Source organism: Protopterus annectens, chromosome 12.part0 (assembly GCF_019279795.1).
Source record: "Protopterus annectens isolate FY-2018-M chromosome 12.part0, PAN1.0, whole genome shotgun sequence".
Taxonomy (NCBI): Eukaryota; Metazoa; Chordata; order Ceratodontiformes; family Protopteridae; genus Protopterus; species Protopterus annectens.
In genome coordinates, this window is record NC_056746.1 from 625,986,808 (window position 1) to 626,010,355 (window position 23,548).

At 35.4% G+C, this 23,548-nt stretch overlaps 1 protein-coding gene across 1 annotated transcript in view; it reads right to left on the bottom strand.

Moving 5' to 3' along the window:
* VPS35L (VPS35 endosomal protein sorting factor like) overlaps positions 1-23,548 on the bottom strand; it is a gene marked incomplete in the record, with an annotated part of 3,288,436 nt that overhangs the window by 1,560,755 nt on the left and 1,704,133 nt on the right. Inside the window, 2 exon segments of the mRNA XM_044089753.1 lie at positions 3,996-4,094; positions 13,543-13,606. Of these exon segments, the coding sequence (XP_043945688.1) occupies positions 3,996-4,094; positions 13,543-13,606 (163 nt within the window).

Here is a 23,548-nt window from a genome sequence, read left to right on the forward strand (position 1 = left end):
ATGTAAAAAAATAATCAAGAGTCGAAAAGACAGGAATTTTTTTTCCACTTCTGGCAAACAAGTTCAATTCTTGGGTATTCCACAGCTGCAAGAATTAATAGTGAAGTATAGTCAAGCAGTGGTTATCATTACGGCCTTGAAGCACTTAGGTTCTCCATTACAGTTTGCAGGTCAGGTGTCTTCTGTGTGGATTTTGCATGGATTTTTCCTGGGTTCTCCAGTTTTCTCCAACATCCCAAAGAAATGCCACAAGTCGCAGATGAAGCTTTCCTTCAAGCTATTCACAGTTGTGTGAGTAGTTTGAAGGTGTGACTGAGTGAGTGTGAATATGCAAGCATGTTTTTTCGGACAGGTTAGTACCATGTTCAAAATTAGTTCCTTTGTCTTACTCTCAAGAACGATTCTGCCTGCCACTCAACCTTCAGCTGGTTAAAAAGGCAATCAGAGAATGGACGTCTGAATGAATGTTTCCTAGGAGAAAAGTACCACACCTCCTGGATTGTTTCAGAGTGATTCATGAGTATGGATACTACAAATGAGGAAGAAAATGGAAATAATGTCCTGTTATCTTTCACAGACAGGTATGGGACTAAAAATGCATCTGTATGCTGGTGAGACGATGTAGCCATTAATGAATAATCTTCAAAAATTCTTTCTGAAGGTTGCCACCTAGAGACAGGCTGACCTTAGTTAAGACCTAGACATTCTGAAAGACAAGGGAAGAATTTCCAGCAGTGCACAAAAACTATAACAAAGCCTATTCATGCCATCAGCATGGTTTTCACCAAGATGTCACTAATATTACTGCAATCCACTCAGTTAAAGATACTTTCTATATGAATATTGAAAAAGGCTTGTTTATTGAGCTCCTTTGAACTGATAAAAGAACATCTGAATCAAATCCTCAAAACACTTACAATGAGCTTTGGAGAAGAAACAGTTAAAATAATTTAATGACTACTTTAATGACATTACCCTTCATGTACTTTCTGACAACCAAGTCTCAAATATCGGCTATCTCTAAAATCTAGCAGTATAAAGAGGCAGGTCACAAGTGGAGTCCCCCAGGGATCAGTCCTTGCACCGCTCCTTTTTGGCATTTACTTCTCAGAAGTCAAGGCCAATGTCAGTGGTCTCTGGCTGACAAAATATCAAAAGACCACTTACTCAAATCCCAAATCATCCAGATGACAATACTGAAACCACATATCCACAAACTGTCAAACTATTGAAAACATTCACTGGGAAAGGAACCACTTGGTCCCCCTGGGGATGTCTGCAATATTCCCCACTATAGCACAATCGCAAAGCTGGTATATTTAGCTAGGGGGGGTATGGGAGTCTGTGGAAAGGTGCAGCCCCCCATTTTCTGGGGGTTTACTTGCTTTGTTATATTTTGCCCTGGTGGCCACATGGTTCCTTTCCCGGTGAATGTTTCCAATGGTTTAATGATTCGCGGACATCTGGTTTCGATATTGTCATCTCAATGATTTGAGATTGGAGTAAGTGGTCTTTCGATATTTTGAAGTAGACCCATCTACATATAATTAAATGTAAGAGTGTGTGTGTGTGTGTGTATATATATATATATATATATATATATATATATATATATATATATGGGTCTACTTCATTTCACCTAACTTCCAATTCACTGACTTTCATTTCACTGACCCCATTTCACTGAAATTTCATTTGACTGACACTTCATTTCACTGACAGTTCATTTGACTGACAAGTATTATTAGCAATAAAATGGAATATGCCCCCTTCCCCACTGTACTGCGACCCTGGAGTTAGAATATATAGTTGGGGGGGTGTGGGGGCGCAGCCCCCCCCCACTTTATTTCATATGATATTGTTAAGTTTTGATATAATATTGCTTAGTAAAAGAAAAGTAAGTGGGGGCTTCACCCCCCCCAACTATATATTCTAACTACAGGGTCGCACTACAGTGGGGAAGGGGGCATATTCCATTTTCTTGCGAATAATACTTGTCAGTCAAATGAACTGTCAGTGAAATGAAGTGTCAGTGAAATGAAATTTCAGTCATTTGGTCTCAGTCAAATGGGAGTCAGTGAATTGGAAGTTAGGTGAAATGAAGTAGACCCATATATATATATATATATATATATATATATATATATATATATATACACATACATACACACACGCACACATATATATGGTGTCACTTCATATTGCCGAAATGCTGAAATATCGAATTTTAGCATTTTGACAGTATAAAGCCGAAACCATCAGAACACCGACACTTCACAATCACGAAACCACAACATCGAACACACATACAGCACACAAACCATAACACCCACACCACAAAACAATTACACACAACAAAACACCACACAGACACACACCTACACTACACAAATACAGGGGGGGCAAGCCCCCCTGCACCCCCGCATCCCCTACTTATATATACTAACTCCAAGATCGCACAAAAAGTAAAAAAAAAAAAAAAATCACACACAGCCAATGCGCGCACACATACCTCCACCTCCCTACCCTAACCCATTCATACAAGTTACAAAAACACGCACACTCACCCACCTTAAACTGCAGACACCATCCCAGCCAAACACCTCTGTAAGATAACGCAAATGCATAAGCAGGAATTCGACATAGTCCTATTCGTGCTTATGCACTTTCATTATTTTGAAGGTTCCGCTTCATGGACACGAATTGCCGAAATTCAATATTTCAGCAATTCATGATTATGAAGTGAAACCATTTGTACACACACACACACATATGTATGTGCATATATATATATATATATATATATGTATATATATATGTGTGTGTGTTTGTATATATATATATATACGCATACATAAGCATATATATATATGTGTGTGTGTGTGTGTGTGTGTGTGTGTGTGTGTGTGTGTGTGTGTGTGTGTGTGTGAATATACGCAAACATACATATATATATATATATGTGTGTGTGTGTGTGTGTGTGTGTGTGTGTGTGTGTGTGTGTATATATATATATATATATATATATATATATATATATATATATATATATATATATTTAGGTCTACTTCAGAATGTCGACCGTTCAGAATGCTGACTTTCATATGGCTGACACCATATGATCAACATTCCGAAAGACAAACATCCAGAAATAGCACCATTTACCTACTGTACAGTAAAACTGTATTAAGCAGGGGGGCAAGCCCCCCACACCCCCTGCTACTTAAATATTCTCATGCCGAGATCGCACTACAGTGCAGGAAAGGGGAATCTCCCAGTCCCGCACTGCAGCGGGATCTCCGCTACCTTTTGTCGGTCTTTCAAACATTCACTCATATGGTGTCGGCCATATGAGTTTCGAACAAATGAAGGGCACCCATATATATATATATATATATATATATATATATATATATGTGTGTGTGTGTGTGTGTGTGTGTATATATATATATATATATATATATATATATATGCGTGTGTGTCTGTGTGTATACACATACATGTATATGTATATATAAATATATATATATATATAAAGTAATGAATATTTTAAATTCCGGTAAAAGGAAAAACAAATACAGGTCAAGTTAGAAGGGAATTTAAATGTAAATGTGACAAATAAAGCAAATTCACAGCTGTTATCCCATGCTAGTACTAAAGCTCTGAAATACAAATATGAAGAGGTATCCTTTGCTGCTCATTAACTTGTCACACTACATTTACTTCTGCAGTGCTTTCTACAAGATACATTTACTGTTACAATCTTTGTAAGCAAAGCCACAAGGCCTGAAGTTTCCTTCGTATACTTTCTTTTGTTTTTAAATGTTTTTAATGGACACTGCGTAAATAAATTAAACATATTACCATATCGTACATACATGTCTTTTGTGTTTAGCTTGCATTATGTCTGAAGAGGGTTCCACACAGCACCCATTTATCCTCTTAACAAAAACAAATACACAAAGATAAATAAATAATTCAGATAAGCCACTTACATGAATGAGCTGGACTACAACAGGTTCCAAATTGCAGAATAAACACCTTGCTTCAACATAAAAACTCAGCTGCTGTTCAAAATCACGGCCAAAGGACACCTGTAACAAAAAAAAAACAGCAAGATATATACAGAGATGCTTGTTAATTAAGCATTCGTATCAGCATGGCTCATTAAAGCTAACTCTTGCAAGATTTACTTTAGATACTATTCTACTTTGTGTGCAATGGAAAGATAATGAAAAGCTGATATGGTTTAGTGAAAAACAGTGTGTGCAGACACGCGACCGTGCTAAGCAGCTTGACAGGTTATGGTATAGTCTTGTCAAGTTCCATCAAAGTAACAACCATATCAGTGAAAATTATTTAAACAAAGAATAACTTATCACCTATAAGTAACATGGAAAGTAAGCCATCTACACCTCCCAGGGGATTCCAGTCCTGCATCACCTGTAGGTAATGTAACATAGTCCAAGACTGCACAATGTTGGGACAAGTTAATAAAACTTGCTGAAATGGTCCATCAGCTGGTGGGTGAGAGACATAAAAATCCTTGAATTCTGCCTAAATGTCATGCAGTAAGAATGTCAATATTATGTTTATTTTATATCCTGAAAAAAAACAGCAAAAAAAGATAAAACAAAGGCAAGAGTGAAAAATTATATATCCACACATGAATTGGCTTGGCAATACCCAGGTGTTTGGAATAAAATGGATTCTACGACAGCTAAGGATATATGGGAAGAGTCAGGCATACTTTTACTAACCAGATGAAAAGCTGTGGATCAGAATTAGTTAAGATTTGACTGAATGTATTTTGTAGGGAAAGAGGACAAGAGTTAATTGGTATAAGTTCTTTCTCTGCACACAGCAAGATGATTTAGTGTTACCACATTTGAAGAGATACATTATAGCTACACAGTTAAGGGTCATATACATAGCACAAGCAGAAAATTACAAATTAAAGTGGAAAGACATTGCATTGAAATGGGAGGTCACAAATAAGGAAAGTATGCATTTTGATGTAGGCCTTTTAGGAGAACAATAACAACCACACTGAATATCATATTTACAAAGCAGTAAAAAGTATTATGAGAACCATATCAACAAGGAAATTGAGAAAGGAGCTTTTAGGGGCATAGAAAATAGGTGAGATGAAGATGGAAATTATTGGAGAAAATAAGCAAATGAACCAGGTAACGGGGAAAAAAGTAATTAGGAAGTGACTGTGGAATGGAGACTGTCGAAGTTTTGACTGTGGAATGGAAACTGTCTTCTCTATCAGGGATTCAAAACAGTGAATAGGCAAAGAGAAAGAAACACACGAGTCTTAAATGAAAGACCAACTCTAGTTGAATTTACAGTTTAGTCTAGAACAGAAGCTGCCTTTAAAAAAAGAATAATTAGTCCAGCATGTAAAATAATGCAAGATAACTATAAAAATCAAAAAGAACAGACCAGAAATGAGAATGGTAAGGCGATATACAAAGGAACAATGGGAGGTAATGTATATGGCTCCCAAGCATGCAACAAAATCAAGAGGATTTAGGATTTTGCATGGAAGTGTTTGCAAGCGTATTTTTATACACCAAGAAGACTTCAGAGAAATTTTCCACATGCAAACAACAACTGCTGGAGGTTGAAGGGAAAAAGAGGGGTAAATGGGAAAGTGTTTTTGGAATGCAATGACTTGGTAGATTTTATTAAGCTAGCGACTGCATTTCGCCTGTTTTACTGCTACTTTAAGTGATTTCTGCATTTTACACTGTTTATTGCACTTTAAGTTACTAATTGTTGCAAATTGTTTCTGTAGGCTACACACTAAAGTGCGCTAGCCGATTTACAGCATTTATAGCATTTACTGTCTGTTTTTTTTTCTTATCTCTGTAATAAAACAAAAAAATCTCTTGTTTTCCCACTTTACTGAACTAGAGTAGTCCAGTTTCAGAGTTGCTGATCCCTGGGCTTTGTTTTTAGTTCCTGTTACTGATCCATTGCCTTATTAGGAAGGAGGGAAGTTTCTTTGCTTACCAGTGGGAGTGGGAAGCACTGAGCGCCTTTTGTCCGATTTGGTGAAGTTTCAGCCAGAAACTAGTAGTCCATTGGTCGTTTTGGGCCAATTCCTAGCTCCCTTCAGCCCCCTGCTATAAAACACGCTAAACTGTACTGCTGATCTAACCAGCATATCCTATAACTGAAAAGTTCATCTCTACTTGATTCCCAAGTAGACTATTCTCTATCTGTAAAGCCTAGCACTTACTCCTACAGTACTTGCACCTTGATAAAGCACTCTTATTATAGATAGTACCCCACCACCCCAAAACCCACTTCCCCCTGAGTCCTTTTAAAGTTCTTTATCTACTACTTCTAGTATGTCGAGGGATCAGTTGCTAGTGTCCTCTCCAGCTCAACTGGTGAACCTGGGAATATTGAGGCAATGTTACAATTGCCTCATGTACACAGAACAATCCTCTCCTTCTCCCACAAAACACAAATACATGCGAGAGATGCAACTATACGGCCAAACTGGAGGCTGAGCTCTCTCAACATAGGACTGGCAAGACCAGACAGGAGGAGAAGGCAACCACACACAATACATACCCAGTCACACATGGTACCATCACAACTTCAAATCATACACATACTCACACAAAGACATACTGGAGGCTCTGGTCAAAATTTACCAAAACAGCAGAGGCCACCAAAGCAGACACCCAAACAACTACCACCTCACGACCCAACACATGCAACACATAGACCACACAGTCAGAGTGTCAAACAGTCACAGCCCTTAAGGCCAAACAAAATGCCAGACACACTTGTCATTGGTGATTCCATAGTCAGACACACTGACGTCCCGCTCACCAGACTGAGTAAGGAGAAGGTCACAGTAAGCTGCCTGTCGGGCGCTAGAATCCGCAACATAACGCAAGCACTCAGGTCTCTCAACAGCAGGTACAAGTACGACTCAGTCATTGTCCACGCTGGTGTCAACGACCTGAGACGTACCTCCTTGGACTACATGAAAAGGGACGCCGAGGAGCTCTCTGATTATGTAGCCCAGGCAGGTATGACCCTGACCTTGAGCAGTATCCTACCTTCACCTAGAATGATGCCACAATACAGTGATAAGATGATCAGCTTTAATAATTGGCTTAAATTCTGGTGTCATTCAAAGGGGATCAATGTCTGTCTGCCTGGGATGACATGCTGGACAAGCCACGCTGCTTCGCAGGGGACGGCTTGCACCTGTCACCCTGGGCTTCCGGATATTGGCAAAGGCTCTTGCCACCCCATAGTGCCTTTTTAGGCAAGGCTCAAATTCTAAACCTACCACCCTAGAACACCAAAAGGAAAAAAACTAAGGGTAATGGTGCTCAATGCCAGAAGTCTCAATCTCAAGATGCACCGACTCGAGGCCCTTCTCAATATGGAGAACATCGATGTCTGTGCTGTGACAGAAACCTGGTTCAAGGCTCCTGAGAGCACCCCAGCACTAACAGGTTTCACCTCATATCATACGTTCCGCCCCAAAATCCGGACAACACCAAGAAAGGAGGGTGTCCATATTCATAAAGGACACCCACACCTCAAGGTTGGTGGCAACGCACGATGCATCTGAGACCATCCAGGTGCAATTAACCATAGGCAAGACTGCTCTGCAATTTGTAGCATGTTACAGGCCACCCTCTCAAACTCAGGAACCTCACATGGCCTTCCTGAAAACATTGGAGGGATAAATGTATCTCCAAACACCATCATACTAGGTGACTTCAACTACCCTAATATAGACTGGGAACACTACTCAAGCCCGAACACTCTAACCCAAAGATTCCTGGAGTTCATAAACTCAAATGCCATGGAAAAACTAGTCACCATCCCCACAAGAGGTGAAAACATACTTGATCTCATCATCACGAACATGGGATCAAAATGTTCAACACCGGAAGTATACCCCTCACTGGTGAGATCAGATCATAAACTAATCTCGCTGGAGGTCCTCATCCCGCCCCACCTGAAACAAAAAGACCACAGTGAAAAACTTCTCAAAAGCCGATTTCACACTTCTAAAAACTAGTGTGGTCTCCTTTAAGGCCCCTGAGCCAGTGGTAAACATTACTCAAACCGCTGAATCACTTACAAATGCCTTCTACCAGCACCTACAGGACTGCATGGATCAGGCAATCCCAAACAAAACTAAGACTCTCTGTACCAAAGGCAAGCGTCCAGTCTGGTGGACCCCAGCCATAAACAAGCTCTACAACAAAAGGAGGAAGCTACTACAAGATAGAGCAAAATCCTTGAAAGGTAAGACACCTTTGATCATTATAAGTAAAAACTAAGAGCTCTCATAAAATCATCCAAGGCAAATTTTGAGAGAAAAATCGCCAAGGACTCTAAAGACAATCATAAGGCCTTCTTTAGCTATGTTAGAAACCTAGGAGGAAACTCCCAGATATGCTCAGAATTAGTTCAAAATGATGTGAAAATTACTGAACCTACACACATTGCTAACATACTGGCTGACAGGTTCAGTGCAAACTTCTCCCCTCCCCAAAAGGAGAGATATCTATTCCAGAGGATTGTAGCCCCCAAACATCTCCAACGCCCAGGTGAGAACTGCCCTCACTAAGGCAAAAACACAGCATCCATGGGACGGATGGTGTCCCCGGCTGTGTGCTTCATGAACTCAACGAGGAATTAAACCCACAGTTAGGACAGCTGTTTAATCTTAGCCTCACCTCAGGATACGTACCCAAGGAGTGGCGACGGCGACTGTGGTCCCACTTCATAAGGGCGGTGCCTCCACAGACCCTGGAAATTACCGCCCCATTAGCTTGACAAGCCTTATCTGCAAAGCCATGGAGAGGATCATAATGGAACTCATAAATAAAGACATAGGGAACTTGCAGACTTTGGATCCAACCCAGTTTGGCTTTGTCAAAGGCAGATCCTGCCTCTTAAACTTGGTTGACTTTTTCGAGACAGTCACCAAGGCCATTGATGAGGAAAAGGCAGTCCATACAGCCTACCTCGACCTGGCAAAGGCCTTGACACAATACCCCACTCAGGTATCATCGAAAAACTCATCAGCTTGAATGTAAACCCATACATCACAAGATGGGTTGCAAACTGGCTAAGCGACAGAACCCACAGGGTCAGAGTTGCTGGAGCCATGTCAGACTCAAAGCCTGTCACAAGTGGTGTCCCACAGGGCTCAGTCCTGGGTCCACTCTTGTTCGGCATCTACTTTTCTGAAGTACAAGCAAACACAGGAGGGTTATGGCTGACAAAGTTTGCAGATGACTGCAAACTGGGCGCCATAGTCGAAAACACATCTGACACAGATATCCTCCAGAAGGGCCTCACACAAACGGATAACTGGTGCCAGAGCCATGGCCTGAAGTTAAACGCCCAAAAATGCATAGTCATACCCTTCGGGAAAAACAAGGTTACCCCTAGCTACCATATAGGTGACAATCCACTGAGCACAGAAAAAGTCATCAGGGATCTGGGGACCCAAGTTGACAGTAGTCTTTCGTTTGACACTCATGTTGCTAAAGTAGTTAGGAAAACCTTCTATATCGCCCACCTGATCATGAAGGGATTCACATCTAGATCAAGGGAGGTCATCGTCCCCTGTACTCATCACTCATTAGACCTATGATTGAGTACAATGCCCGTTCGAATGTATCTGACCAGACACCTGATGCAGCTTGAAAGGCCCCAAAGTTCCTCACCAAAAGGATAAAGGGTCTCAAAAATATGTCTTATGCTGCCCGACTGAAAGAACTCCAGCTTTATTCAGTCTCATACCGCTTGCTCAGAGGTGACCTGTGCCTGACATATAAGGCCATGTCAAACCCAGATTTGATGAATATGCTTCACCTCAAAAATCTAGATCCCTCAGAACCACAAGGGCAGGAGACTTAAACCTTGACACGCTTATAAATAGAACGTGCTGGAGGGACAGATTCATCACCCAGAGACTCCCTATGCTGTGGAACAAAATCCCGGTACATGTGAGGCAGAGCACCTCGCTGGCCTTGTTCAAGAGGAATCTTGACCAATGGATGGGAGATCGCAGATATACCCCAGGGATTACTTCAGTGTCACTGCTTGACAGAGGCACAGAAAAATGATAGGCATAGTTTTTATTCAAACTAAAGGGGTGGCGAAAGCCACATAACTATGGGCTAGGCTTATAAATGCCCTTGGGCAGATAGCCTAGTATGAACCTATGAACCTATTTATCTCAGCAGAGGGGAGAAAGTGAGAAGTTATATTGTGTGACTACATTTTCAAACAATGCAGAGATATCTGTTAGTGAGATTAAAAATAACTGGCATATTTTGCTGAAGAATGCAACATTAAGAAGCATTTTTATAGAAACGTTCCTGTGATTAAAAGTGATTGGTATATTTTGCTGTTGGATGCAGCATTAAGAATCATTTTGCTCACAATTTCAGTGTTTTCTTATAGTTAAACATTAAATTAGGATGAGTTATTGTCCTTTAAGGTCCCCTTAGTACGGTCAGCAGTAGGTAGTGCTGGTATGCACAGATGTTGGGGATGTAATGTATGTAGGTAATGGTTCTAGTTTTAGCATTAATGGTTAAGGTTAATAAATTGAAGGAATTCTTTACTTGCATTTCAAGCAAAGTAGTGCATGCAGTGAGATGCAGTTATGTGAATGCTGAGTGGCATAGCAAACAAACCAAGAGAAGTGTAAAGGCTAGTATATAGAAACATTTACACATAGTAAGAATGTCAGGAATCCTTCTTCTTTCGGCTTTTCCCAGTTAGGGTCGCCACAGCAGATCACCTGTCCACTCATGATTGGCAGTAGAGTTTTACAGTGTCGAGTTGCAGGCCCGGCGCCCAACTTTCCACAGAAGGCACATACACGCACGCACTCAGACCTAGGGCCAATTTAGAGTGTCCAATCCACCTACAGCATGTATTTAAGAATGTCAGGAATCCAATTGTTTTAAATGAGTGGAAGATCACAATAGCAATATCACTGATTTTTTTAGTCTTGGCTGCCATTCAATAACCTGCAGGTGTGGACAAGGGTGAGTTTTTGAATATTTTAGGCACTAAAGTTATTTTAAAATTTGAGACTCTACCATCACAAGGTTTAAATAATGAAACATCGTGGCAGTATTTGATATAGAAGGTTTTGCTGCAGTTGAGGTTTGGAATTTTCTTTAAATCAAACTCAGTTTCTTGATTGATTTTAATTCAGTAAATGAGTGTTAATTGCCGTATGTATTTATAGAATGTCTTTTGGGGGAGCAGATTTTTCTAGCTAAAGAAATGTTTCTTTTGAGCTGGAGTACAGAAAATGAATCATCTAGATATAGTGAGGTGCTATGGAATATTTCTTCTGTCTCCAGCCTGTTTGTGGTTCCCTGCCATTTTCTACATTGAGTTCCAGATTTAAAAATTCCCTTTAGGGTAATTTGTCAGTAATGCTGGAGGAGCAAATTACAACAACTAAGGAAATGATTCTTTTGAGCTGGAATATATAAACTAAATTGCCAGATATAGTAAGGCCCTAACAAGTTTAATCCTGTTGGTTGCACACACAAAATAAAAATACAGAAAAATGAAATTCAAAAAATAAACCAACCATAACAGGGTTGCTGAATGCTGTAACAGAGATAAAAGAAATGGAGGTGGGATAGTTAAAAAGGGAAGGAACGAACTACATTGTAATTGATGGAATCTGTGGTAGCAATACATGCAAAATAATGTTTGCAAGAAGTGAAATATCAGGGAAGGCAGGATAACTTCAGCAATTTATGTAATGTTAAACTGAACACTAACTATTAAGAAAGAAACCACATAGGTATAATGCATGAAAAATAAAATGGTTTTCTCTTTTAGTACCAATGTCAATGTGCAATCTTCTTCTTCTTCTTTTGGCTTTTCCCGGTTAGGGGTTGCCACAGTGGATCACCTGTCCGCTCATGATTGGTAGTGGAGTTTTACGGTGTCGAGTTGCCAGCCCGGCACCCAACCTTCCACAGAAGGCACACACATGCACACACTCACATCTAGGGCCAATTTAGAGTGTCCAATCCACCTACAGCATGTCTATGGGATGTGGGAGGAAACTGGAGCACCCGGAGGAAACCCACGCGACCACAGGGAGGACATGCAGACTCCGCACAGAAGGCATCCCAGCCGAGGATTGAACTGGAGAACCTCTTGAAAGTTAACAAAGGAGTTTAAAAATATATTATTTTTTGCTATTTTTGGGAGTAGGACAGGCATCAGCTTAAAGTACTATTATTAAATTGTATGAGAAGTCATACTGTGCAAAACTTGGATGGAATCTGTCCTCTGAGGTGCACTTATCTCAAAAGCTGATTATTTTGTTGGAAGGAACTTTACCCAGCACAGAATAATGAGTTTTCAAAATTTTTTAGAATGCGTGTTAATTTTGCTTTGGACTTACTACTTTCATCAGAAATGGCCACTTTCAGTCATGCCAATCCCATGGTCATCTTAAAACATTGCCTAGTACCAAACAAGTGTGATCTGGGATGGAAAATTATTGGAGGATTGCTAATTTCAGGAATATAACTACATCTGTCCACTAAATGATATTACATGCATTAGAAATTTTAATGTGTGCAGTAATCCCACTGACAACTGTCATAAAAGAAAACAAGACAACTAATTATAGAAAAGGAATCTGGTGATTCAGTACATGAAACATCAAAGAGAAGGAATTCTAGTGAACACTGCATTGGATCAAGACGACTTCTGTATATGGCGCATTTTGCTGGAACAAAACTAAATGTGTAAATTGCAGAGTGAAACAAATGTTTTGCAAAGTACAAATTGCAAGAAAGGGATAGGTGCACATCTGGAAATGATGTACCAAAGAGTACAAGATACTATGCAGACATTAAACACTATCATGGTGATTATTCATACAAATGTGTTCATTCTCTGACTATATGTCAACTATGTTAGTAGTTACGTTAACAAAAGGGTGCTGAAGAACCTCCCAATACACCTTTTGCAACTGGACTAGCTGTCTGTTTCCAGCTCTGTGGATGACTTCCCCACTTTTACTAATTTTTTACTCTGTGTTATGATCTGATTCTAAATAACAAATGCCTCTCTGTGAAGGCAAATTTAATATTCTGTGACTTCCTGTTATTGGTTTCTATGTCCTATAATGCTTTCCCCTAATCTGTCATAAACAGCATAAAGGAAATCCTACATCCCAATCTCAATGCTTAAGATCTCTGCAAGAATCAAGTCATAATTTTCCACACATGGAGCAAATACAGTCGGGCAGTTATATGAAGCTAACCCAAGAACTTCATTCTAAACAGAATTGCACCTTGTCTCAAAACACTAACACAGAATGTGTAGTTTTATTCAGTTTATACATATTAAATCAAACACTAACACAAGATGTGTAGTTGTATTCAGTTTATACATTAAATCAGTAAAAGGTTATGTCCAAATTACAGCTGTAATAATAAGCAGCAAAAGAAATTAAAACAAATTAAATCCACATACCATTCTGATAAATCCATTGATCAAGACTGCTAAGCTTCTCTTCTCATCCTCCAGAGTTAATGCACTAAAACAAAAACAATGCAGAAACTCCATAAGAGAATAAATAAAAGTCAAGAGAACTGTTTAATCCTTGAAGACAATGTAGTTGGACAATGTAAATCTACGCATCTTTTTTTCCACAGAAGTCCTGCTAACAACATTTTTGGATGTTTCTACTACATTTTAACTGGCTATTAGTACATGGTTGTTCAAAATTCAACATCAGACCTATCTTCTTCTTTCGGCTTTTCCCGGTTAGGGGTCGCCACAGCAGATCACCTGTCCATATGATTATCTTTGAATTTAAATTTGAAAGTGGCGACTACCTTTCAAAAAATTTATCTAGATAAGGGAACACTAGCTGATGATATAAGGTGCCTGTGTCTACAAAAAATAAACGTGTGTATTTCATAGAAAGGATGGCAACAAACAACGACAAAAGTAAAAACTAATCAAAAATGCAGTGATCAGCATAAAGGAATATTTATAAGGGGTGGGATGAAAAGTAAGCTGCTGGTTAAAAATGATTACGCTCTCGGCATGTAAAGTACACTTTATGATTCTAAAATATCTAGTTCTCCCTTTAGTTATTTCAGTGAAATTATATTTAAGTTTAATAAATGTTTGCTTGCATTTACTGTATGACTGATGAGCAGTTTTCCATTTACTTCCAGATTATATGTCCTCTGACCCCACCTTCTGATGATGCCTGCGGGTAGATATAGTTTGTAGTGGGTAGGTGCATTTTCTGTAGTCTTCAGCAGATTTCAAGACAAAGTGACACAAAAGCAGCACAAAAAAAATTGGTCACTTAGTCACTCAGAAAACAAAAAATAGGGGGGCGTGGCCAAGGATGAACACAGGATAGCAGCAGATTTCTTCAGCTCCACCAATTTCATTACACTGACAGGAATTAATTACTTAAAAAAATAATTTTTGAAGTAATTTTCTTTCTAAATATGTTTGTTTCATATAGTTCTTGAACTATATCTAAAAAAGAAAGGAAATTTTAACAATATTCCTGTCAGAAATCACTTTGGAAATTTTCCTGTCAGTTTATCAGTCTGAAATGAGTTCCAGTAAGACAAATTCTCAAGACTCCAACATCAAGAAAGAACTTCAGTCTCTGATAATTATAATCCAGCAACTTACTGCTAAGATGGATAAAATGGATACTAAAATAAACACCTTCATAGAAAAACTACAAAACTACAAAACAAATAGACTTGTTACATATAGACCTGCAACAACAGAAGATCCAGATGACAGGCATAGAAGAAGCTGTGAATGACATGGAAAATAGAATCCAAGAAGAGGAAATTAACATTGAGTTTCTGCTGAAACAAAATACACATTTACAAACAAAGCTGGATGACCTGGAAAATAGATCTAGGCGCAATAACATTAGGATTTTTGGACTGCCAGAAAATATTGAAGGTAACAATATTACTTCTTTTTTAACATCATGGCTCCCTAAAACTTTAGACTTACCTGAAGCATTCTCTTTTGGTATCGAAAGAGCACATAGATCTATAGCTAATACTAACTCTAACAAAAACTATCCTAGATCAGTTATAGTTAGATTTCTATCATCTTTTGATAAAGAGATGGTTCTTAAATCTGCTTGGGCTAAAGCTCCTGTTAAGATTAATAAGACAACTGTGCGTTTTGACAATGACTATTCTTCCATGGTAATAGCTAAAAGAAAAGTTTTTCTGCCACTAATAAGGGAGCTTAAAAAAGCACAGTTTAAAACATACCTTCTGTTTCCTGCCAAGCTTAAAATCTTCCTTCCTGATGGTCCAAAAATTTTTGATGACTTAGACTCTGCTTTACTGTTTATCAAAAAAAATAAGATTTTGGATAAAATAGAGGAAATGGAATGGGCTAGTCCTTCATTAAAGAGACTGGCAACTGAAACTTCGTGGAAGACTTCAGAGAAGAAGAAGAGACTAAAAAACAAATGATTTGTTCTATGTTTTTTTTCTCTCATCATTTTATTTCATTATTAATCTTTTTAAATATAGTTCCTGCATTTCCAGAAAGCCACAAATATTCTGAAAAAGATTTAATCAAAGTTATTCTCTGTGTGCAAAGAAATGTTTTGTTTCATAACCAGTCAAAATATCTGAAGAACTGATAAGCTATGCTTCAATTTGTTTCTCTCTCTGAAAAAGAGAAGTAAGGTCAGTAATTTGATACATTTTTTTTCTTTATCTTTTTTTTTTCCTCTCATTTCCTTCTTTTCTTTGTTTAAACAATGACATTCTATTTAGATTATGTAGTGGGTAAAGGGTGGGGGAGGGCAGGGAGAGAAGAGTAATGAAAATATGATTAATAGAATAATAACATATTTATTCCTTGTAAAAAGTTTATATGTTCTTCAAATGCTATTCCTAATTATACTTTCTTGATTATACTGCTTATGCTTGTTTGTAAATAATCTGTCATGCTGTAACTAATAATAATTAGAACTAAATAATAGTAAATAACATGTTTTATTTTTAACTCTATTAATATAAACAGTAAATAATATTCCATTGTATATACTTCCTATAGCTTTCTCTTACGTTTTTTTTATTTCTGCCTTACACTCTTTTATTTTCTACTCTCTTTTTCTTTTCTTTATTAATATATAGAAATGCTTTTGATCATATAGACACAGTAAATAATAAGATTTGCATAAAAATTGAGTTGGGACAAAAATATTGAGTTTTATTACTTATTAATAATGTTGGGCTTAATTTCACTTACATAGAGGCTGTAATAAACTGTAAAATACATTGTGAAGGTTTTGTCATGTTTAGATGCATTTACACTGCTAAATGAATGTTTGTCACTAGTTTTTAATAAGTTTCCCGCCAAAATGTTAAGGGAGACAATCTGAGATGTGGGCTGTCTCATGCACAGTGTCCATGAGCTACTTCAAAAGCTTCAACTCTCAGAATTCTCACAGAGAAGCTGAAAGCAGCCAGTCTAAACATTTGACCTAGATATCACACTGAAACATCACAGATTCAGGAAGAACTCTCTACCAGGAAATAGATCTGATGCAAATGCGACTATATGAAGGAAAATGAACTCTTTAATATCTAAATGTGAGTTATTTTATATAATTACTTAAATATCTATGTTATAATTCATAAAATATGTCAGTTATAATGAGTTTAAATGATGCAGTTTCTTGTAGTAAGTAAATGTCTTATTTTAGAAGGCATAGAAAATGAAACATTTATTCAAGTGTTTTTGAAAATCTACTTAACAACAGCATAATAATCTGTGTTAAAAACTTATGTTCCAAACATATACATTACTATAACTCATTTAATTCATCTGATTGACAAGCATAAATAATTTTATAACTCTATTCTGGAAAAAATTGTCATGTGATATATTTTAAAACAGTAGTATAGCATGGTTGTAAAATCTGGTTACTAAAATGTGTTTGCTGTGCATTATATTGTATGAAGCAGACAGATTTATTGTAGGGACAGCAAGTAGGATAGTGCTCAACAAGGACACAACTCAGTGAGATCAGATATATGTGTATATATGTGTGTGTGTGTGTGTGTGTGTGTGTGTGTGTGTGTGTGTGTGTGTGTATATATATATATATATATATATATATATATATGTGTGTGTGTGTGTGTGTGTATATATATATATATATATATATATGTGTGTGTGTGTGTGTGTGTGTGTGTATATATATATATATATATATATATATATATATATATATATGTGTGTGTGTGTGTGTGTGTGTGTACATATATATATATATATATATATATATATATATATATATATATATGTGTGTGTGTGTGTACGTGTGTGTGTGTGTGTGTGTGTGTGTGTGTGTGTATATATATATATATATATATATATATATATATATATATGTATATATGTGTGTGTGTGTGATGGCTTCTTTTTTTTTACAATAATGCAAGTGTTTCTGAGAATCTGCATAACTATGCAGTATGATTTATAACAATTTCTATAAATACAATATTTTACTCTATTGACAATAATGAGTATGAGTAAAATGCTCATATACAAGCAATTCAAGGTTTTTTTTGGAAGCTGTTGACTGCATTTACATGATAGAAAATAGATGCATCTTAATATATGTAATGTCTGAATCATATTAACCAAAGTTTTTGATTTAAATGAATGTTAGAACTTATTTTTCTCTCCTCTTGATTTCTAACATCAAGATTATTTGAATGCTATTTGAATACAAGTGTTTTATATTATATAGATGTATATAGTAGTATGAACAGTTTAAAAAAAAAAAAAAAAAAGTTTATTTTAGTTTATATGATGCTGTTTTACCAAATGTGTAGTCTTGTCTTGCTAGATAATTGAATTGGAAACTGTTAATCTCAGTTAAATATAACTAGTATTAAATTGATAAGGTGGTAGCTGAGGTACTGCTGCTTAGGGTAGGGGGTTAACTTGAGTGGTAAATACTACTCTAAGTTGGAGTTTATAACTCTAGGCTGGATGCAAAGTTTAATCCTTCCATTATTTTCACTTGTTCATTGTTATATGTATATAGTTTTGACATCCACAATATATTTTGTACATTCATTGTCACTACAAACAAAATTGAATCCTATACAAAATCCCATAAGAGATTCAATAAATACAGCTATATTTAAAGGTACACCTAAAGGAGGAGATGTAACATTACTTATCTTGTTATTTGTTATTTTGATCATAAGTTTTAAAAATGCCAAATGACATCTTTAAAAGGAATTTCTTTAAACATTAATGGATTGAATAATCCGTGTAAAAGGGCAAGCCTAATAAGATACATTAATTTACATAAGGCCAACTTAGTCTTCCTGCAAGAAACCCATCTCTTGAAAAAAGATATTGATAAACTAGCCACAAACAAATATACAGTATTGGTTAGTTCAGAGCACACTCAGAAAAAAAGAGGAGTGGCTATTTTATGGAATAAAAGTATGCCCATTCCTAAAACCATTAAGTCTTATCAGGATGACAAAGGAATGTTCTGTATGGTTACAATACAAATTAATGGGAAGACTTACACTTTAATTAATGTATATTGGATACCTGGAATTGGTATTAATACAGTGAAACATCATCTTGATAAGATCATATCATTCTCTATAGGAGATATTATTTTAGCTGGTGACTTTAATTGTATACTACATGAAAGTGATACTACCACTATAGGAAAAGAAGAATTACATCTAATGCAAAACATTTAAATGATTTTGCCAATTCTTATCATTTGAATGATATTAATAATCAGATAGATTCAAAATCATTACCATACACCTTTTTCTAACAGATACAAAACTTATTCAAAAATAGATAGGGTCTTTATTTCTAACCAGATGGTAACAGATTTAATTAATTCCAAAATCATTTCATGTCCTATATCTGATCATAATTCAATTGTTTTGAATTCATGATAAAAAATACTCAATGTTCAGATCAAAAGGATACCAGCATACTTAACTCAACTAAAAGACTATAAAGAATATATACTTTCAGAAGTAAAACATTTTTTAGACATAAATAATACTCCTGAAGTCTCCATTGTTTATGTTTGGGATGCCTTAAAATCATATCTATATGGACAAAGTATCAGATGGTATAATAATAAAAGAAAATCTTGGGATAAGGAATTGTTAGATATTCAAAGTAAATTAGACTCTTATAAACATAATAATAAAGAAAATATTATGGACAAGAAAGTTATTGAAGAAATAAACAAACTAAATGAGAAATACAAAGAAATTTTAACTCAAAGTTAAAATAACTTTAGAGAAATACAAGTTTTTGTCTTATTCAATAAGCCCCAAATACTTACATAGACTTAAAAATAAAACAAAAAGGTTGAATAAACAAAACCATATCAAAGAAATCTTTTCTCTAAGGAAAAAGAAGAATGTTTCTAGTATACCAGAAATACTACATGAATTTAGAAATCACTTTCACAAAATTAACCATAATAACATTAACATGGAACCCAAAGATAAAATAAAGAAGTTTATAACCACAAACATGAATAAAAAGCTTAATAAACAACAGATTAAACTATTGGACAAGAGTATTTCATATACAGAGGTTATTACACAAATAAATAAGCTTAAATCAAACAAAGCACCGGGTAATGATGGTATTATACCAGAGATATATAAAATCCTTTCTAAAAGTACATATTCATTAATACATAAGGTTTTATTTTGGCCCAAACTGAGTTAATAACCCCCATCTTGGCAATATACATTTATTTCCAGTTTTAAAACCTAATAAAGATCCAACTAGATGTACTTCATATCGGCCCATCTCATTACTTAATGTTGATTATAAAATGTTTATGAGTATTTTTGCTGATAGATTGAAGACAATCATCCCCGGCATTACAGATATAGATCAGACAGGCTTCATTGTAAATAGAAATACTTTTGATAATATAAGAAGAACTTTAACATTAATTGATTTTGCAAATAGAAAAAAGAAAGATTTAACGCTCATTAGTCTTGATATAAGTTCAGCATTTGGTTCAGTAAGTTGGGACTATCTGTTTACCTTACTGAAGTGCACAAACTTCTCAGATGCATTTGTAAATCTAATTGAGCATTTATACAAAGGAACTTTGGCTTATATTAAGGTAGGAACATATGTTTCACAAAAATACCCATTTTAAAGGTACAAAACAAGGATGTCCACTTTCTCCACTATTATTCACTTTAGTAATGGAGCCTTGGGCTAATTTGATCAGAAGCAGTACTGACATAGAGGGTTTTGAAATAGATGAAAATATAACATCCAAAATTCAACTTTTTGCAGATGATGTTCTAATTACATCAGCAGGATCTAATTCTTCTATGCAGTCTCTATTTGATAAAATGATGAATTTTAAAAGTATTTCTGGTTTAATATTCAATGAAGAAAAAACTAAAATACTACCTATATATACACGAAAAAATATTCTCATTAGTGATTTTACTAAATATGTACCCAATTCAGGTCAGATAACTTATTTAGGTATAATACTATCTAAAGATATTAAATCTATTATATATAATAATTATAATACCTGTTTTCTTAATATACAAAACCTTTTAATACCTGGAATAATATGTTTTTACTATGGAGGAGAGACTTACAATTATTAAAATGATAATATTCCCCAAGATTTTATACTTAATACAATCAATAATACTTTCACCTACAAAAATAATTATCAAGAAACTGAATACACTAATGTTAAATTTCCTATGGGCACCTAATAGACCTAGGATTGCATTAAAGAAACATACTAATAGCTGGTCTCAAGGGGTATTTCTTTTCCAGACTTTAATTTATATACTATCTCTTCTATTGTAAAAGTTATTACTTTATTAATAGATCAGTCATATGTTGCAAAATGGAAAGATTATTGGGAGCTAATTAGTATGCACTTCATGAAAATCTCCTTAACACATAAAAATATGATTGTAAATAACTCCATGTTATGGTTACTAAAGGAATTTTGTACTTCACCTATTACACCTAAACATATTGTTTGTTACTCATTAAACATTATTATTAGCTATCGTAACTTTATATACATGCACCCTAAGTATAGGGAATGGAATTTTATTATATTCCCTATAATGTATACTCAGGGTATGCTTTTGTCATCTACTTCTGAAGGAACTCATTTAGCTATAGATAATGATCTAAAGTACTGGTATCAGTTGATATCTGATAATAAAGTTAAAAATCTAGATTTCTTAAAACAAGAATTTGATCTAAGAGAAACTTGCTGGTTAGAGGTTCAGACCTTTAGACAACATCTCATTAATAAAATAGATCTAATGTCTATAACAGTTAAAGAATCTATTCCAACACTGATTGATTACTTGATATTAAATTTACAACATAAAGTTTCTGATAAAGGTAAACTTTCATACATACATAAAATTATCAGACAAGAAACTTTTTACAGTGTAGATTCATACTGGAATTATTTCACTTCTATTAATGGGGACCCACCAAATCAATAAGATAAACAATATATATATAGAACTACGTCTTCCATTGTCTGGAGACTTTATACATGTAAATTTTTAAATAGATCTTTTTATACACCTTTGATGATGAATAAAATAAATAATAAAGATAATTTATGTAAGAGATGTAATGTACAAATTAATGCTGACTGGGCTCATATGTTTTATGACTGTATAAAATTGAAAGAATACTGGAAGTCAATTAATGAATTTTTGCAGGCTCTTTTTACAGATAATTTCATTATTTCTAAATCTCTTATATTATTCAACACACCTGTACCTCAAAGTGTTAAAAAGGTTAAGCTTCCCTTGTTATGGTCTATTCTAGCAGTGGCTAGGAAAATAATAACCAGAAATTGGATTTCAGATACACCTCCTTCGTTCAATGAATTTAAAAATGTTATGAATATAGTGTGTCATATGGAAATAAACACAATTAGGACAAGAACAACTAGAAAAACATCTTATTATATTGTATGGGATAATTTACAAAATTTGTTAAAAAAATTCTAATTTCAATAGCACGGTACTTTAGTTTAATTAATTGATCTGATTGTAGTGGATGTCTTTGTAAATACTTTAGTTGTTTTGTTGAATATTATAATAATACCTATTTTTAATTACTTGTATAAAATTGTTATGATATTTCTCTTATATGTTAAAACAATAAACCTGTTTTGAAAAAAAAAGAAAACAAAAAATAAAAGCTGCTCTACTGCAGTAAAAGGAAATAAAAGCAAAATAGAACAGGATAATAACACTGGTAAAGTATATATAGTTTAGCACAACTGCAAACATTTGTATCGTGATTTGCTTATACTGTATATTCCTCACCACACTGAACATAATCCATGCTGTAAATATTTTTGTGATGCAGTTTAATAATAAGAACTTGTTTTAATAGTCTGCATTATGGTATATTATCTCTGTGTGCCACTTTGATCTGCATCATGACTGAAAAGGGTCTTCAGAGCATTGCACTTACCTAGTAAACAAAATGTTAAAGAAATAAGTTTGAAGTGATTGGCATACAACACTGTAACACACACAAACACCGTAATAGTTGTCTACCATGGGATGATCACTTTTAGGAATAAAACTAGGGGTACTTTAACCACCACACTGATAATCCTACAATAAAGTGTGTTTGTATGTGTTATACATTGAATAAATTAGTGTCAGAATGAAAAAATGGAAGATGTGATAAAGATAAAGACACATTGACAATAAAAATAAAAAAGTTGAGAATGATGATGATGATAAAGATATAAAGCATACAATGAAGATTTGATGAAGAAGACAAAGGTAATAATGCAATGAAGATGTAATGAGGAGGACGCTAAAGATGAAGATTATGAAAATGATGTTGAAGTCGGCAAAGTTGATAGTAAAGGTCTGATAAAAATGAAGGTGAAGGAATGATAATGTACATGTGATGACAATGCAATAAAGATGAAGATTAATACAAAGATGACAGAATGAAAATGATGAAGGCAAAGATGATGGCAACTAAATGACAAGCATGATAAATGACAAAGATGAGAATGTGATGAAGACGATTTTAATGGAGATGCTCAGCATTACTTCATCACATTATCTAATCTTCACATTCATTTTCACTGCCATCTTATCTTCTTCATTAGCATCATCACAGTAATTTTCAGTGCAACTTTAGATCATAATTTTCACGGCATCATTTTCACAGATGTGCAGATTATTCCAAAAGATATTGTTCTACCACTAATCCACTCAAAGTACAACATGCACAAAAGTATTGTTGTGTAAAATCTTACCATAACTTTAGATGTCCTGCTCTTCTATATGCTGCTGTATCCATAACACAAGGGAGTTTGTCTCTGGTCACGTACATCCGGCCATTCTACAAAAGATGGATACAACCGCTAGGGTGCATGTGACATCCC